The sequence below is a fragment of the Mastigoproctus giganteus genome, chromosome 1 (genome assembly GCF_048544385.1).
Source record: "Mastigoproctus giganteus isolate SK-2022 chromosome 1, ASM4854438v1, whole genome shotgun sequence".
Taxonomy (NCBI): Eukaryota; Metazoa; Arthropoda; class Arachnida; order Uropygi; family Thelyphonidae; genus Mastigoproctus; species Mastigoproctus giganteus.
In genome coordinates, this window is record NC_143575.1 from 155,778,429 (window position 1) to 155,799,191 (window position 20,763).

A 20,763-nucleotide genomic window follows, 5' to 3' on the forward strand; every position below is an offset into this window, starting at 1 on the left:
ACCACTGGCATAGTTTGCATAGTCTTGACACAGAGCTTTTCGTCATTGCTTGGCGTATCCAAATTTGATACAGTAACAAATTTAAATATTCCATTTTGCAATTTAGATGATGCTTCTTGTTTCTTTGCCAATATTTTTCTTTTTTCAGATTCACCAGGATATTTACGATTCTGGTTTCTATCTCACTCGCCCATTTTATTGTAAATGCAAAAAAAACTTTTTCAATTTTCATATAAAGTAGGCAATAATATTATCTCGCTTGCCCATGTAAATGCAAATAACCTTTATTCATATAACATATGCAATAATATTATTAAATCTCGTGCAAATGAGTTTTTGATTGTCACACTCATGGCATAGTCGTTCCCAGATTAACTAATTTATTAAACATAAAATAACATAAAATAAAAAAGATTAAGACACAAAATATTCTTCAAAAGATACCATCAGCTGAGCTGATGCACAACAAGTATAGACCAATCAGGGCATTGGTCACATCTTAATAAGCATCCATTAGCAATTACCACATAGCCAACACATCAACCAATCAGAGACCACCACATCAAACATGATCAATTCTTTCATTTCTTGTTGATTTTGTGCAAAACCGTATAATTTATAATAATTACTTCATTAACCATTTTGTATTGTGTATTATGCGATCGCGGGATCCTGCGCGATTGCCCCAGTTGCCCATGCCTCAGGCTTTCGTGTTTGGGGTTTTCATCCCATGAGTTAGAAATTATGCAATATGATATTTACACCAAAACCACTGATTAGCATTAGTAGAGGCATATGATACAAGAAAGCAAGTTTATGCAGCATCAGCCAAAAAAAAAAAAAAGACATACTTCCACTTCACCCCTCCGTTCGTTCGAAATACCCGTCCAGCTAAGTTTTAAATTTATTTAGGCTATCAACTTCCACAACAGGGGAAGGAAGTCTGTTCCACCAACCAACTATCCGCTGGCTAAAGGCAAATTTGAATTTATGCACACTGTAATTTGCAAAACTTACACCTTTCTTCGTAAGAGCAACCCTTTGTTCCATTCACTAATCTTGTTGCCCTTCTCTGTACTCATTCCAGCAGCTCTACATACTTGTTGCAATGAAGCCTCCAGACCTGTATACAGTACTCAAAGTGTGGCCTGACCATTGCCTTATACAAGGGAATAATCACCTCCTTATCACTGCTAGAAAAATTCCTGTATATCATTGACAAGACATCATGAGCTACTCTTGCAGCCCGTCTGCACTGCTCAGAGAACTTCATACCTGGGGGTAGTTGTGTAGGCAGCTACACAACTACCCCCAGGTCCTTTTCATTCCCTACCACTGTCACTGTAGTACCACAGAGTTGATACGTTACTGTTTCCCATATATAGTACTTTACAATTGTCAATGTTAAACTTCATTTGCCACCTCTCAGCCCATCTGCTCAACCTTTCCAGATCCTGTTGCAGCAGCATAGCATCAGTAGTGTCCTTAACAACTCTGCCAACCTTTGTATCATCTGAAAACTTGGACATTAAGCTTGATATACCATCATCAATATCATTTATAAATACAGAAAACAACAATGGACCCAACACTGAACACTGAGGAACTCCACTAATATCATTAGTCCACGATGAGCAGTGTCCATTGATTACCACTCTATCTTCTCCCCCTCAACCAATCCCTTTATCCATAGCAGCAATTTGCCTCCAATGCCACACTACTCCAATTTGTGCAGCAGTCTTCCATGTGCAACAGTATCAAAAGCCTTTCTAAGATCCAAATATATAATATCATAGTTATTCCATGCATCCAGTGCTTTTTGTGACTGCATCATAGTATCCAATCAAATTGGTCAGGCAAGACTTTCCCTTAACAAAACCATGTTGTGTCCGAGCTATAACTGAAATCTTGTCTAGATGTTCCTGCAGTGCTTCATTAACCAGTATCTCCACTAATTTTCCTGGAACAGAAGTTAAACTCACAGGTCTATAATTACTTTTGTCAGCCTTTGTTCCTCCTTTGTGAATTGGGGATACATTTGCACATCTCCAGTCTATGGGTATCTCCCCTGAGTCCAAAGAAGCTCTCATAATTATGGCTAAGGGTTTGCTGCCTCCTTTAATATAACTGGATACATCCCATCCACCCCGGGTGCCTTTTTTTATGTTTATCCTCAACAATTTCTCCTCCACTTTCCTCTCAGTTATTACAAAATCATCTAGCTCACTGCCAGAGTTTACTTCACCTCTGGTATTCCCCTTCCTGAATAACTCCTTGTGTGAATGTAGATGCAGAATACTCGTTTAGTTTGTTAGCCACCTGAGCAGGATCATCAACGGTTGACCCATCGATATCAAGTGGATCAATCTGATTCATCCCTTTCCTTCTAGAGTTTACATAGGTAAAGAACTCTTTTCTGTTTTCTTTTGCATCCTTTGCCAAGGATTACTCATAATCTAATCTAATCTCCTAATCTCCTTTGTAATTGGGTAAAGACCAGCTTATATCTATCATACACTTCCATGTCACCCATTAATTTATATGTATCCCATGCATTTTTCTTCTCTGCCATATGTCTCATTAGTTCATCTGACATCCATTTAGACCTAAACCTTGAACAATATTTCTTAGTTGGTATGTAAAGCCTAGTAGCTTCCAAGATAACTTCTTTGAATGCTTCCCATTTGAATTTGCTGTTGGTAACATCATCAGTTGGTCCCACTGTATAGAATTTAAATACTGTCTCAGACCATCATAATCGTCTTTACGAAAGCAAAAACCATTCCCTTTACCCCTGATGGTAGTTACCTCTTTGAGTAAATCCCACTTCAGCACACTGTGATTACTGCCACCTAGTGGTTCCTTTATCTGCAGATTCTTAATGCATGAAGAATCACTACTGATAATCAGATCAAGAGTATTACTCCTTCTAGTTGCCACCCAAACATGCTGATGTAGAAAACAATCATCCAATAAATACACAAAAGCCTTGCTAGTGTGCGAGTGACCAACCCACAAATTCCAGTCAATATCTGGCAAATTAAAATCCCCCATTGTAAGACTCTGATTTACTGGCCCGCTCTATTTCCCTGTACAGTTTCTTATTATACTCATCAGAATCATTAGGCCTATAGCACACTCCTACTCTCAATTTTGATCTCCCAATGCTTATGTCACACCAAACTGACTCGACACTGCACTGTGCAGCGATGTCGACTGGCTTCACTTCCTTGGATTTTATGTGTTTCTTAACTAATAGCATAACCCCTCCTCCCCTACTGTCCTGTCTATCCTTTCTGTAGACACCGTACTCCCCAAATTCCAGTTCTGCATTCCTTATATCTGTGTGACACCACATCTCTGATATCCTAACAATATCTGCCTTTGATGTTTTGAGCAATACCTCAAATTCATCAAATTTATTTACCAAACTCCTATGTATCCTAGCATTGGAGTACACTGAAGTATACATGCACCTGTTCCTATTCTCAGCTACCCTAACACAACCCATGTGTTTACTTGTACCACACAACGACTCCCAGCAGTCTCTGAAATATCATGCATCTTGTTTCCAGGCTGCTGCTCATTCCAATAGAAGCAGTGCAAGAATCACTTTCCCTCTGCCAGTGGCTACTGTTAATCTATTAGTCCTTGTATCCCTCCAAGCTAGCAGTTTTCCGACACACCTAATAATAAAAGCTCCATGAATGTTAATTTGTAACTTAATAAATCCTTACCTAAATTTTAAAATAAGTTAATAAATGCAAGTAGGATTATTAAAAATATCAAGGATGCCACAAAAAATGCAGAAAATTTAATGACCCAAAGTTTGCTTAGGGAGGATTTTCATCCCAATTCTACCTTTTGACAATGGACTTTTCAACAGTTACTGATTTTAAGTATGTCCATCCCTCAATGTCCCTAAAAAACAGGTATTCAAGGTTACAACCAGGTCAGAAACTTCACTGTTTTATTATTATTTCATTTGTGATATCCTTTTATAGCAACTGGGTAAGGATCATCCCAAGCACCTGCAGATCAGTTAAATGAAATATTAAACTAGGACTACAAAAAAAAAAAAAAATCCAACACGAACATGTAAAAAGAATTATTTATTCAATTTTTTTTTTATCTCATGCACAGGAAAAATTACAAAAGTGTACAAAATTACAAAAAGACAGACATAATGTCAGCAAGTTTTACCTTTTGAGCATCATTGCCAGAATTAGCTCTCCGGCTGATAAGCATGCCGCTGCGGAAGTTGAGGGCTGTGAAGATTTAGGAGTTTTTTCCAACACATCAGAAAATTTTTCTGCAGCTGTAGAATAGGCACTGGCAACTTCACCGCATACTTTAATGTTTTGGAAACCAGTGCAATGCTTGAACCTATTAAACCACCCATTGCTTGCCACGAACTTGGCTTGGTGTTCACTGTACTTATCCTTAATATCCTCATAAATACTTGCATTTGCTTGAATGGCCATTGGAATCGGGAGCACTTGCTTCTGAATCTGATTTTCCATTCAAATTATTAATAGCTTTTCCATCTTCGATGTAGCACCTGAACACTGTTTTGTGATCGCTGTTGATCTTAAATGCATTGATTCTTTAACATGTTCTTTCATACGCGCACCGTTCCAGAAAATAGTATTCACTGTTGAAGCAGCTATACCTATTTCTGGGCAATAGATGACAAACTTTGTCCTGCTTCGTACTTCTTAATTAATCATCTTCATTTCTAAATCAATTTTCTTTCATTTCCTAGCACTGCCACCACTTGCACTTTCTATTGGTCGCTTTCCCTTCATCATTGTAATAAGTAAATAGGAATGAAAAGAAGATTCTGAAAATTTACTTTGTTTTTTATATGACTGAAGATTTCAGTGAAGGGGAATCTCATTTCACCATAATACTGTAACATACAGAATACCCACAGAATTCCAGTTATTGGGATTATTGCAAATGCAATAAGATCGAGTTTACTACCCGTTTATAATAAGACTGCACTAACAGATAAGCCCAATAAACCAGAAAATGCAAATTGTTTTTATTGTTTTATGGTATTGACCTCCAAAAATGTTTTGGAAAAATATCACAAAGGTGTTCAAAATTGATTCTTATAACGGAACATATGATAACGATGAAAGTGTAGTACAATTTCCATTATAAAAAATGACCTTTTAGAGAGATAAATAGCTTAGTTATATAGCAAAAATTTCAACTTCCAAGGTCTTGGAACGAATTACCAAAAAAAAAAAAAAAAATATGTTCTTGGGTTCACATTACAATATTTTCACGATTGACATTTCTGTTCACTGACATTTGTGGGTGGGGATTAAAAATTAAAACAGTAAAAAGATAAGCAATTAATAACAAAGAACACGGCACACACAAATTGCAAGTAACACGATACACACAAGTGAGAACGGAGTAACAAGTTACAAAGCTTTAAAAATAGGAATTTTTTTTTTTTTTTTTTTAAATGAAACCCCCAAACACGAAAAGTATCAAAACCTATAGTGCTTAGTACCGTGCATGGGTTGAAGGAGAAGTATGGGGTGAGAGGGATGCCGGAAACTTTGCTCTAGAGACTAAACATGGGTTTCACCACTTCAAGCCTCCAATAAGCAAAGTGGTGGTATTTCACCAGTTGATGAAAGTCATCTACCACCTACAAAAAGCATGAAGAGAAGATTCTGAAAATTAATTTTTTTATATGATTGAAGATTCCATGGAAGTGTAAACACATTTCACCATAATAACCCACAGAATTCCAGCTGTCAGTATTATTGCAAATTCAATAAGATCGAGTTTACTATCCTTTTATGATATATTGCACTAAGAGAAAAGCCCAATAAACAGGTGATTGCTAATTGATCTCCAGAAATCTGACCGTACCACATGGTCGGTTGGAGACAATCGTACGGTGATCTCCAGTGCTGTGGTCTCCTGCCCAGATTAAACGGAATGTTGTCCCAATTAAGCAAAGTAAACCCTGGCTATTTTCTTGATTGGGTTCTGTTTTTTAAGATTTGCTCCAAATAAATGGCTGCCCCGATCAACCGGTGGTCAAAATAACCAGAATCCACTCTGTGCGTGCATGAGAGAGAGAGATATTTCAACCCTCCAGACCCTCCAAGAATTTGTCTAGTTCTTCCTTGAATTTATTCAAGCCACCCACTTCCACAACAACAGATGGAAGCTTATTCCAACAATCTCCCCAGCTGAAAGCAAACTTCCACACCTCTATCCTTCAACCATCCTTCCTCAATTTGTATTTATGCTCCCTTATATGTGCAGCCTCAGAAAGAGGAAGAATGCCATCAACATTTAGCTTCTCAATCCATTCAAGGCCTTAAACACCTCAATTAGATCTCCCAATAAGCACCTAGTCTCCAAATGCTGCAATTTGCAAAAGTTAAGTTTTCTTGGTAATAGCAGCATTTTGTTTACTTCAATTTGGTTGCCCTTCTCTGCACCCATTCCAGCACATCTACATCCTTCCTAAAATAGGGCCTCCAGACCTGTATACAGTACTCAAGAGTCAGCCTAACCATGGCCTTGTACAAAAGAATAATCGCCTTATTTCTGTTAGCAAAGTTTCTGTATATCATTGACAAAACCCCATTAGCTGTCCTGGCAGCTTGCCTGCATTGCTCAGAGAACTTCATATCTGACTGCAAAATTACCCCAGCTCATTTTCATTTTCCTGAGTGTAATACCACATAATCAGTATGTTAATCTCGGATTTCTGCTACCCATATGCAGTATCTTGCATTCGTCAATGTTAAATTTAAACTGGCGTTTCTCAGCCCATTGACCTAATTTTCCTAGATCTTGTTTAGTAGCACACCCTGACTACTGTCATTAACCATCATGGCAACCTTGGTATCATCTGGAAACTTAGACATTAAGCCTGATATACCATTATATTATAATGGTATATCAGGCATATTATAAATATTAAAAACAACAATGGAACCAGCACAAATCCTATAGAACTCCACTAATAACATTAGTCAATGAAGGGCAGAGCCCATTTATAACACTCAACCATCATTCAACCATCCCCCTTACTCAACCATCCCCTTATCCATAACACTAAGTTTGTATAACAGTCTTATGTGCAACAGTAGCAAAAGCCTTCCTGAAATCCAAGTATATAATATTAAAATTATTTATTGCATCTCATTCCTTGGTCAGACGATCATCCCTTAACAAATCCATGATGTGGCTGCAGTATAATTACATTCCTGTCTAAATGGTCCTGCATTACTGCTTTAACCAGCAACTCCATTATTTTCACGGGAACAGATGTTAAGCTATCAGGCCACAAATTACTCTACTTGTGTCAACTTTTGATACCCCTCTGTGAACTGGGGATGCATTTGCTCTTCAGTCAACAGGGATCTGCCTTGAATCCAAAGATGCTCTCATAATTATGTCTAAGGGTTTGCTTACCTCCTTTGCTGCTTCCATTAATATAATTGGATATATATTATCTACCTGAGGTACCTTTTTTTATGTTTAGCTTCAACAATTTCTCTTCCACTTTCCTTTATCACAAAACCATTTAGCTCCCTGTTAGAGTTTGATAAACTTTCCCACATCCCCCTTCCCTAACTTGGGCAGGATTATCAACAGTTAACCCATTGACATCAAGTACCCGAATGTGATTCAATCTCTTAATTCTACTGCTAATATAAGCACAGAAGTCTTTGCTGCTGTTCTTTGCCAGATACTTTTCATAATCTGCCTGAGGTTATCTAACCTCCTTTTTAACTTGATTAGGTGATTACTTCTCTGAATGCTATTCATTTAAAATTTACTGTTAGTAACATCATCAATTGGTCCCATTGCATAGAATTTAAAAACTGTTCAAGACCACTGTAGCCACCCTTAGGAAAGCAAAAGCCTTTCCTTTACAGTAGTTATGTCTTTCATTAAATGCCGCATTAGTGCACTGTGATCACTACCTCCCAGTGGGTCTTTTACCAGCATATTCTTAATGCTTGAAGAATCGTTGCTGATTACTAGATCAAGAGTACTGCTTCATCTTGTTACCTCTGTAACATGCTGCTATAGAAAACAGTCATCCAATAAATCTACAGAATCTTGCCAGTATATGAGTGACCAACCCACAAGTTCCAATCAATATGTGGAAAGTTAAAATCCCCTGTTATAAAACATTCTGATTTATTGACCCACTCTATTTCTCTGTATAGCTGTTATACTAATCACAGTCATTAGGTATATAACATATGCCTACTTTCGTTTTCATTTTTGCAACACCAAAGTGACAACATTGCACTGGCCACCTATATTGACTGGATGCACTGCCTTAGATTTAAAATGCTTCTTAACTAAGAGCATAATCCCAAAAACCTCCTGTCTGTACACATTGTACTCCCCCATATTTCAATTCAGCATCACTTACATCTGAGTGACAACATGCCTCCACTATCCTTACAATGTCTGCATTTGATGACTTAATCAGTAATTTAAATTCATCAAATTTATTTACAATGCTCCTATCATTAGTGTACGTGCAAATATATGTGCACATGTTCTTAATCTTAGTTACCCTAACATGACACATATATTTACTTGTTCTATGATGACCAACAGCAACACATGAAATCCCCAATATCTTGCTTTCCAGGCTACTGCATGTTCCAAGGGAAGTAATGCAAGAACCACTTTTACCTCTGCCTGCAGCTCTAGTTAAACTATTAGTCTGTGTATCCCCCAAGCTAGCAGTTTTCCAATCCACCTATCATTGCCTACATAGCATCAGTAAATATTCTTGCACCCCTTTCATTTTAAGTATCCCATCCCTATAGAAACAGTCTCTTGTTAACAAGCACAGACCATGCTGAGAAAAATCCCATGAGCACATTCTCTCCAGGGGTAAATTGATTGATCAGGCTCAGAGTGTAATCCTATTGTCTGGCAGAATTGCGGACACTTTCAAATTCAATCCTAACTAACTCGCAACTTTTTTCCAGCATTGCCCTGTACTTATTAAGTAAATTCTCAGATCTACTGTTAATATCATTAGTGTCAACAAGTACAACAATATCACTTTTTGTGCCCTTAACAGATTATATCTGCTCTACTTTTACTCCTGGCAGACATATCCTGGTCCTATTCCACCTATCCTTCTTGCACAATATACAGTAAACCCCCACTATTCGCGGTATCTGTATTCGCGGTCACTGATTTAATATAAAATGAAACCTAAAAAAATGTGAATTTTAAAGTGCCGTGAACATTTTCCGCCATAAAAAAACATGGGCATGGCTAAAATTATCTTTCCCAGTCAAAACAGCACTCAGTGGGTGGGAGGAGAGGGGTGACAAAATCGCGAGCGTGGATGTTTTTTTGCTAATCCTTGTTCAGTATGTGTTATGTGCTTGTCGTGGGAGGTTTCGTTGTTTGCTTTTAATTTATATGTTTATAAATTGAATAAATTTATCAATTTATAAATTGATATATTTATTCAATTAATTTTGTAAGCATATCAATTTATAAATTGATATATTTATTCAATTAATTTTGTAAGCATATCAATTTATAAATTGATATATTTATTCAATTAATTTTGTAAGCATATCAATTTATAAATTGATATGCTTACAAAAGTGATAAATCTACCGTTTTCAAGTGTAAAACAGACTTTTTCGAGTGTGTTAATGGAAGAAAGTGACTTTATTGTGGACAAGTTCTTTCTAACCCGTACAAAAATATGGCTACAAATAACAAGGGAAATGTGAAAATATCAAAGATGGTTATGGCATTAGCGAATAAAATTGAGTTATTAGACAAAATTGCTAATGGTGAAAGTGTCTCCTCAGTGGCAAAACATTATAAAATCAATGAGTCAACGGTACGATCAATAAAAAAATCAGAAGAAACAATTCTGCCATAGTGTCTGTGAAAACGCGCTAATTGCTTCAAAATTTGCTCTGTAACTCGTGACGTTAAATTGGAAAAGGCTTTAAATCTGTGGATAGAATACCGAACTCAAAATAAAATTCCGTTAAGTTCACTCATCATTCGTGAAAAGGCAAAACTCCTTTATCAACTCTTTAGCGAAACTGGTGATAGCACTGGTGGGATACGTTTTTTTTGCTAGCAAAGGCCCTGGTTTGAAAAAGATTTGTTCGAAATTTCTAATAAATATTACATTTAATATTAAATTGTTTCTTATTTTCATTTCGATGCCATATGCTTGCATTTCACTATGTACTGACTATGAACATAGTCATATTATGAAGGTACATATAATATATACATAATATGAATCAGAGCTGTAATACTCAATATGTTCTACATTGATAATAATATTAGTAAATTAATAAGAGGAGTTTACCTCAATATAGTACGTAGAACACTTCCGTATGATACCCTCCAGAAATTAAAACAGAAAAAACGAAAAAATCGACAACTTACCGGTACATTAAAGTAAAATATAAATAATTAAATAATCAATTTAACACAATTTAAAACAATTAAAATTCAAATTAAGCAATTAAAAGAATCTAACGAAAATATTCAAAACGATTTTCCTTCCTGAAGCTGACAATGCTGACAATAATATAATATATACATAGACAAAATTTTAGACTAGTTTTTCTTATATATTTCATACTTTGGAACGGAACCCCTTTTTACTATGGGAGCCATAACTCAGTATTCGCGGCATTTCTCAGGAACGTAACCCCCAAGAATAGCTGGGGTTTACTGTATTTCCCATTTCCATAACAACAGTCACCAATGATAACTACTTTCTGTGGAACCAATGCATTCTGCCTTGGGGATTGCCGCTGTGTTGCCTGATACACAAGAGTGAGCTCTGACATTGAGTTGGACAACTGAGAGCTTGATGGGCCCCCATTTTAATTCCCTTGTTGATATCCACCTTACTTTCAAGCTTTTATAAATGCCCATCAGAATGCTAAGTTAGTACCTGATTTCTTCACACAAACACACACAAACCTCTGTTCTGTTTCAGAAAGATCCACAAGTTGCACATTTTGTTAGGACATGATTCATAGTTCCCCTTTGGTTCTTCCTCCAAGCCACAGCTCTTCTGCTACTCTGTGCTCTTTGCTTTGCTGCTCTAGTCTGGGGGAATGATTTCCATTTTAAATACAATTTAATTCATTGACAATGAAAATTAAATACTACACTAAGCTAATAGATTCTTATGTGCAATAATACATATTACACTATCAAGTTTACATTATACCTTAAGCTATTACACTATCAAGTTTACATTATACCTTAAGCTATAAAGTTCAAGTTAAAAGTTAAATTATGGAATTACATTCGGACAGTTTTAAATTAGTTATATTCTCACTAAAAGTAAAATTTCTTAGCTAAAAACAAAAAAAAATAAAATACCAAACTATGTGATTAGTACCTTTAAACTACTTATTTATCACAAATAAAACCTACAATTCTGCACTACTAGATATGTGCTACAATATTAGCACCAAATCACCAATACAAAAGATCTATGAATAATAAGTTACGTAACTTTCGTAACTTACAAAATCTCTTAGCTAAATTTCAAAAAACCTAAGGATATGTTTTTGGAAATTTTTACTTTTTTTTTTTTTTTGATTAATTAATATATCAAATTGCGTTTGACAAACAGTTTAATAGTCGTCAAACACAATTTATTATATTAATTAATCAAAAAAAAAAGGGTAAAAATTTCCAAAAACTTATGTTCCCAAGAGCTTGAAATTAAGTAGTCGGTCCTTGTATAACACGTGTTTACACTACACGAATTCGATCGTACACGATTTATAAATAGGGAAAAGATATCTTAAAATGCACGAACCGAATTCGCTTATGCACGATTCGCCTTTGTGTTTACAAGAAATGGCAGTCGAACGCAGAATCACCCCAACCAAATACAACACGATAGGAATGAAGAGAAGATTCTGAAAATGTATTTATGTTTTTTATAACAGTGAAGGGGAAACACATTTCACCATAATAACGTAAAAACAAACAATTCCAGCTATCGGTATAATCGCAAATGCAATTAGATCGAGTTTACTACCAGTTTATAACAGATTCCACTAGCAGAAACACAACTGGAAATTGTTTTTATTGTTTTATGGTAGTAACCCCTAGAAATGTGCTTTAATAAAATGTGAGGTGTTAATAGTGTATCTCTGCCTTTACAGTGTTGTTTATTCAGTTGCTACACGCGCGCAGCTTTGTTTATGTGTATCAAGCGTGCCTCCTCGTTTTGCTTTATTCCCCAAAAATGAGTAAAATATTTAAAAGGTGTGAAAAGGAAGCATCCTGGTGAAGACACTGCAGATTCAGAGAGAAAAAGAAAAGCAATATCGATAAACAGAGGCGGACTGGGTCAAAAATTCTTATCCAGGAAAATTTATAGTAGCCTCATACTAGCGTTTATGGCCAAAATCACACAGGCCTCCGGCCCACTAGGGTTTCCCCGGTAAGGCTTATGGCCAGTCCGTCTCTGTCGATAGAGAAAAAATATAAAATTGTGAAACGCTTTGAGCGAAATGAAAGACCACATGATATTGCACGTGCTGCATACCTAAATGAGGCAACGCCGAGAATTACAAAGAATGTAGAGAAAATAAAAACAACTTTCATAAAAGGAAACTCAAAGTGTAATTAAAATCCATTAGATTAAGACACAAAGAATTGGAAGAGATGGAACGGCTGTCATCTGTTTGGATAGAAAAATCAAACAAAAAACAAGTTTGCTTACGATAGAAGCAAAAGCATTAGCAATATTTTATTATGTAATAGCGTAATAAAATACGTAAGTATTTTATTACAATTATTTATTGTGTTTGGTAATGTTTTGGTTACAAATGTGTGTTCAATCTTGGGTGGTCTGCACCTAACCCATTTTTTCCCATAGGGCCTGTTGTTTATATTGCACGAGGGTTTCTAGGAACACAACTATTGTGCTATATGAGGACTGTTGTTGTTTGTTTGTTATTTGGTTTTTTAGGAGCATTAGCAACTAAGGCCATATTGCTCCGGGGGGGGGGATATGCGATGGTCATTCCCTGACCTTTCCACATCCTCTGTACTTGGTGGTCACGGGCTCGAACCCCGGTCTAATCAAGAAGCGTGTACTACGCACTGCTGCTCCTGCCCACCTGGCTACAGAGGTGCCTTATACGAGGACTGACTGTACATATTTCCAATTCAGAAATAAACATAATAATACCAACATAGGTTTTGAGTGCTTTATTATCTTGAAACAGCTCAAAAATAGTTTTATTTTTATTCAAAGTAATCATCATTTGATTGAATGCATTTATTACACCATTCTAAAAGTTTACTTCATGCTTTGACACTTTGTTCTGGGTCATACTGATACATCCAACACTCAAACTCCAGTGACAATACAGTCAAGGAAATTAGAAAATTAGGAAAGAAACCTTCTCATGATGACAAACTTTCTTGCTTCTATCATCCATGAGGCTCCGCAAAATATTCTGCATAGACCTTTTTTTCCCTAAATCTTCAAGTAGAATTTGAAGAATCATCTCCTTATTCATATCCAACTCACTGGCCATCATTCTGAGGATTAAACAACGATCTTTGCCACAATTTCCCAACTTCTGCAACTCTGCCCTCATTTCAAGAGGTTGATGGATGCCCACTTCTTGGATGATCGTGAACATCCTGACGTCCATCTTTGGATCACTTATGCCATCCAATCACACTGGTACAACTTAACATTTCATCACCACAATCAGTTTTTAACATTTCATATGTTTCTTCTGCTGATTTTACCAATTAAAAGCAAAATTTAATATTCAATTTTTGCTCAATTGCAAAATCATGACATGGAAAGTTCAACAAATTGTTCTAAAAGACGCAAATATAAAATTTATGATGCATCCTATTATCTATTACTCCAATGTGCTTACTTCTCATCTATCCAATGCTAAACCAAATTTGTCAGAATCTGTTACACAAATTGCATCTGTAATTGCTTCAGAGTTAAAGTCAAACAAGTGTAAACACTGTTTGACTTATACTTAGCAGCAGATCTGGTTGTGTATAATTAACTTATGTTTAAATGTTTCAAGCAAGATTTTGTAATGTTTTTATAATTATTAAAATTAATAAATTTATTAATTTACAACTAAAAATTTACTTTATTGCGATATTAATATATCAGAGTGTTTACTTTATGTTTTTGAATGACAAAATAGGCTTTCAAATATACCTGTCCAAGTAGCAGCATGCATGATATTTTGTACACAAATCTCTGACACACGTACAGATTTTTTTTGTTGTAAAGAAGAAAGAGGTACTCGTAAAGAAAAAGTTTGCCAACTTCTGACTTAAACCAATCAAAATAAAATATTTTAAATAAAATGTATAAATTTAAAGATGCTCTGCATTGCAGTTTACTTCAGGCAATGAGCCCCTGACAATGCTCCTCTCCCTCCTTACACAAAAAAAAAAAAAAAAAAATTAGCACTTCATTACATACAGTATATTTTTATTATAAGTGCTGTAGGGAAAAAATTGCAAATCCACAGTAACTACTGTCAGATAATTCCTGTTATATACAAAAAATTACTTAAAACTATTTTTTCTGATATCCATCTTGAGGGACATTATCATAGCTACAATATAACAGAACACTATATCAAGAATACTTGTATAATATACTGCATGTGCCAGTGGTTTCCAACCTACGGCCTGCAAATAATTTTTATAAGGCCTGCGCGGAAAGTGAACTAAAACAGCATCGATCGCCATTTCGTATGCAAGCATCCAGCTCAACTGCATCAAACATGTACATGTGGTTCAGTGTAGTCATATGTACGCTAAATACAGTTATGTATTTTGATATAGCTTGTTCATTGCATTGAATTAATTAGTACTGAATTTTAAAAAAAATCATTCTTAAATATGTTCCAAAAGGAAAAAATCGATTTGGAGTGTTGTGTTTTTGATCCAAGGTGGACTGAAGACTATTTCTGAAGATTATTTCTTAATGTGGCTGTTGGAAACATCACCGAATGTTTCAACACAGAAAAAGGGAAACCAATAAAACAACTATCAAATATGGAGTGGCTGTTTGATCTTGAAATTCATACATACATTTCTAGTCATTTAAATGCTCTTAATTTAAAACTACAAGGGAAAGGAAAATTGGTCTGATTTGTTTGATGACATCAAATCATTTCAGAATAAGTTATTATTTAAATCCTTTTTATTATTTAGCGAGTAAAATTGAATTATTAGACAAAATTTCTTTATAAAATCAGTGAGTCAACGGTACAAAAAATCAGAAGAAAAAATCCACCGTAGTGTCTGTGAAAACACTAATTGCTTCAAAAATTTACTCTGTAACTAGTGATGTTAAATTAGAAAAAATGGAAAAGGCTTTAAATCTGTGGATAGAAGACCAAACTCAAAATAAAATTCCGTTAAGTTCACTCATCATTCGTGTAAAGGCAAAACACCTTTATCAACACTTTAGCAAAACTGGCGATAGCACTGGCGGGATACGTTTTTTAGCTATAGCAAAGGTTTGAAAAATTTGTTTGAAATTTCTAATAAATATTACATTTAATTTAAATTGTTTCTTATTTTCATTTTGATGCCTTATGCTTGTATTTCACTATGTACTGTCTATGTACATAGTCATATTATGAAGGTACATATAATACATACATAGACAAAATTTTAGACTAATTTTTCTTACATATTTCATACTTTGGAATGGAACCCTTTTATTACTATGGGAGCCATAACTCAGTATTTGCATTTTCGGTATTCACGGCATTTCTCAGGAACGTAACCCCCCGCGAATAGTGGGAGTTTACTGTATTTTTTTAAAACAAAAGTAAAGTATTTCAAACAGAAACAAAAGTAAAGTATTTAAAAAATATATATATGTCATTTTTATAATTTTAATAAAATCTAAAAATAAATCACTGACAGATTTGTTGCACATAAAAGTGCTGGGAATTTGCATTTTTTTATGTATAGCTTGAAAAGAAAAAACTGTAACATGAAAATAGAAACTTCTATTTACGAGTAACACGATATAGAAAATGTGACATACAATTTTTTCTCAAATCACTCTGTGCAGCCACAAAATAAATCTAACTTTGAATATGGCCCCCATACAAGAAAAGGTTGGACACCACTGGCATTTGGTAAACCAGAAACATTTAAAATAACCCTCACATATAAATCACCTGAACACTCATATTGAAATAAGAAACCTGCAGACTCATGCTAAACTAATCAGGGTACTTACTCTTCTTCTTCTTCAGTTTCTTCCTCTTTCTCTTCCATACCTGGCTGTTTTGGGAATTTTTTCTTCTTCTTTTCCTTCTTTTTTGGTGGATCTCTATCTCCCAATGTGTTTTTTGGACACTGATAACTCAAATGTCCAACATCCTGCAAATATCGAATTTAAACACAATTTTTAAAAAAATTAAGAAATTAAAAATGTAAAAATTGTTTTTAAAAGTTAATTGTGCAGTTTAAATTAGCAAAACAAACATTTATTCTGTCTGTACTTTTTATTTACTATTTATTCTATTAAAAAAAAAGTATTCATAGTAAGCCATTAGGTCAAAAGAATTGAATGAGTAAAATAAAAGCCTTCAAAGTGAGCCATTAGGCCAAGAGAACAAGGATTTAGAATAAAAGTATTCGTAGTAAAATTATTTAAAGTGAGCCATGTGACCAAAAGAACCAGTAAAGGCTAAGATAGTCTCAGTTGGCTTTATGCACTATATCCTATAAAATTAATAATATAATGATAAAACAAAAGTAAGATAATGATGATAAGGCCAATTATTAAAAATAGGATACACTGAATAGTACATTGACGAGGGCTAGCACCATTGGCATTAATCTGATCAGAGACACTTTTCCCACCTTTCCATTCATGCACATACACACATATATATATACAGTCGATTCCGGTTATTTGGGACACATCGGTACCAGTGCATTTTGGCCCAATTAAGCGGCTGCCCCAATTATCCGAAGTTTCACGTAAATAGTCAAAAATACAATGCCCCCCCCCTCCAACCTTTACAATAGGTTCACTGTACAATCAAATCACGTTATGACGGAGTCACCATTGTAAAGTACCATTCACTGTATGATATGTAATAAGCGCCGGTCATTGTGATCATGTTTGTGAAATGAATTTTAATTCAATTAAACAGCGATTCTAATTATAATTAGCGAAAATAGGAAGAATATTATCCACAGCCTATAAAAGTAAAGATATATTAAGTACAAATTTACCCATTATTACCTTACCAATTAAATGATACGTGAAACTCTGAAGAATATACATGATAATCGGAAAAATTAATACGTACTGTAATATGTACATACTAACTAAACTAGTTGACATTTCTGTTCACTGTCATTTGTGGGTGGGGGGTTAAAATTTAAAACAGTAAAAAGATAAGCAAACAATAACAAAAAAACACGGCACACACACAAATTGCAAGTAACACGATACGCGCAAGTGAGAATGGAGTAACAAATTACGAAGCTTTAAAAATAGGAATGAAGAGAAGATTCTGAAAATTTATTTTTTTATATGATTGAAGATTTCATGGAAGTGTAAACACATTTCCCTATAATAACCCACAGAATTCAAGCTGTTGGTATTATCGCAAACTCAATAAGATCGAGTTTACTATCAGATTATGATAGATCTCACTAACACAAAAGCCCAATAAACAGGTGACTGCTAATTGTTTTATTGTTTTATGGTTGTGACCTCCAGAAATCCGACCGAACTATGTGGTACGGTCGGAGACAATCGTAGGGTAATCTTCAGTGCTGCGGTCTCCTGCCCCAATTAAACGGCATTTTGTCCCAATTAAGCGAAGTAAACCCTGGCTATTTTCCGATTGGGCTCTGTTTTTTAAGATTTGCCCCAAATAAACGGCTGCCCCGATTAACCGGTGGCCCAAATAACCGGAATCCACTGTATATATATACAGGGTGATTCACTACCAGTGCGACAAACTTGAAGGAGGTGTAGGAAGCACAAAGACGAATCAGAATCACATAGCAGTGCAGGGTCCGAAATGCCTTCGTCATGCGGTAGAGGACATTGAACGGGAGGTCGCGTGAACAGCGATCCCACTGGAAGTCAGCATTTGCGAACCGGTTCCCGAGGCAGTAAGATGGACGAGTATTCAAACGTTGAACTGGCCAACATGCACCTCGCATATGGAGCTGCGGACTGTAATGGGCGCGCCGCTCTGCACTTGTACCAGGAACATTTCCCGCACAGGCGTGCTCCTCATCATACGATTTTAATCGTATGATGAGGAGCACGCCATCGTATGATGCCAGACAATGAGGAGAATATCCTACGTCTTGCAGAAGGCAATCCGAGTACGAGTACTCGAGCGATAGGCCAATGATTAGGTATTTCCCAATCCACTGTATGGAGGATACTGTCAACAAACCAAATGAGTTCATGCCATCTGCAACGCGTCCAATCATTGGAGCCTGCGGTTATTTCACTCCGGAGGACTTTTGCTATTTGGTTTCTTCAACAGAAATGGTTCGCAAATGCTGACTTCTAGTGAGATCGCTGTTCCCACGACCTCCCGTTCAATGTCCTCTACCGCATGACGAAGGCATTTAGGACCCTGCAATGCTATGTGATTCCGATTCGTCTTTGTGCCCCCTACACCTCCTGCAAGTTTGTCGCACTGGTAGTGAATCACCCTGTATATCAGTGTAGACACACCATAGTTAACCCATAAAATTAAACTACATACGTAGTAGTGTAAAGGCATCGTTTTAATTATATCTCATATTGTAGCTACCTTCGCAACGAGATACCAGGTATTGCACTACTTCAAATAAGTAACACTTCTCTAGTAAAGAAGATTACTGTTACTTATTCTCAGTGGGCACCACCACCCAGATGGCACATTTCAAGGCTTGTTGGCCTATCATCGGTAGATGGGCAGGTATCCTGGTAATGCAAACATGCCATCACAGTTGCAAAGTTAATTCCACAATATCAGAGATGTCAAATGGTGAACAGAATGATACTGTATTTAAAGACTAAATGCACAAGGCATAATTCCATATAGGTTTAAATTAACTATATAATATAGGTGTAGATATACCATAGTTAACCCATAAAATTAAACTACATACATAGTGTAAAGCAGGGGTGGGCAACAGGCGGCCCGCGGGCCACATCCAGCCCGCAACGATGTTGAATCCGGCCCCCTCGGTAAATGCATAAATATAGAAAATCCATACCCGACTACACTCGCCGTAACAGTTCGGCTTAATTCGGTTCGATCGGGAATCGCGGCCAGTACAACAGTAACCAAGTGATTCTACGCAGCATCAAAGAGTTATTTCCTAATTATTATTGTAGCATCGATTGAACGAAGTTCCTTTGGGTTTGACTTCTTATTGAAAAAAATAATATTGGTGCGAGATATTTTATGTTTTATGTCTTTTCTAATTATTACAATTTTTAATTTAATATAATTTATAGCCCATAAAATGAGCCAATTAAAAAAAAAAGAAAAATTGATGCCGAATGCCACATTTTCAATGATAATTGGACATTCAGATTTTTTTTTTTAAAATACATTAATAATTTGGTAATTCAAGTAATATAATATTTTTTAGGTTCTGATTTTTTTTATTAAATCGTTCAATCTATTCCGGCCCGCATCATGATGCAAAAATTTCATTCGGCCCGCTGACGAAAAAAGTTGCCCACCCCTGGTGTAAAGGCATTTTAATTAAATCTTCATTATTTACACTATGTACATAGTTTAATTTTATGGGTTAACTATGGTATATCTACACTGATATTATCTAGTTAATTTAAACCCATATGGAATTATGCCTTGTGCATTTAGTCTTTAAATATATATATATATAAATATACAAATAATATTCTATTCGTAGTTGCAATTATATATTTAATATACCATAGTTTTAATTCCAAATACTTTTTAACTTTATATATATATAAAGTTAAAAAATATTTGAAATTATTAAACTATGGTATATTAAAACTGCAAACAGAATATTATTTAATACACTTTATACATACTAAAATGGTACATATGAAAGTGTGCATGCGATGATGCACGCGCGCACATGCACTTTAATCTTTAAAAATTAAAAATGCATCTTTGAATTTTCATATGCAGTTGAACCTGCCTATAACACTCTTGAAAGAAAGTTGATTAAAAAAATTAAACTTCTACAAAACAGATTAAATACAGAATAGTATTATGTAAAAAAAATGATAGCAAAACAAAACACAAAAGTGAGTATCAGGAATATACATAAATTACGTGTTCAAACTCATCTTTTTAAATTAACCATTAATCTAAATTACTTTTTTTTTTCCCCACTGCACCTTACAATCAAGTTTTAAAGAAAATCCATTTTACCTGGTACATTTACCTTGACACATATGCTAAGCATGATCATAGCATATATGCCACGTAATTAAAAAAAAAAAAAAAAACTTTTAAATGTGTCCAAACATGGGACAACTTCTGCAACCAAAAAACCAATTTCCACTATTTATAGTAATTTACCTTTGCTATTCATTCTAGAATTTCACTAGCAATTTCAGCATCTATTAACATGAGGCTTATAAACAAGTCAACATCTGCAGTAAAAAATGTCCTTCAAAGTAGCACTGCCACCAGTGATGTGATAGATCACTTCGTCCCA

At 35.3% G+C, this 20,763-nt stretch overlaps 1 protein-coding gene across 1 annotated transcript in view; it reads right to left on the reverse strand.

The window, feature by feature from the left end:
- LOC150091206 (zinc finger CCHC-type and RNA-binding motif-containing protein 1-like) overlaps positions 1-20,763 on the reverse strand; it is a 121,511-nt gene that overhangs the window by 36,957 nt on the left and 63,791 nt on the right. Inside the window, exon 3 of the mRNA XM_090382779.1 lies at positions 16,307-16,449. Coding sequence (XP_090238905.1) covers positions 16,307-16,449 — 143 coding nt within the window. The remainder of the gene's footprint in view (positions 1-16,306; positions 16,450-20,763) is intronic.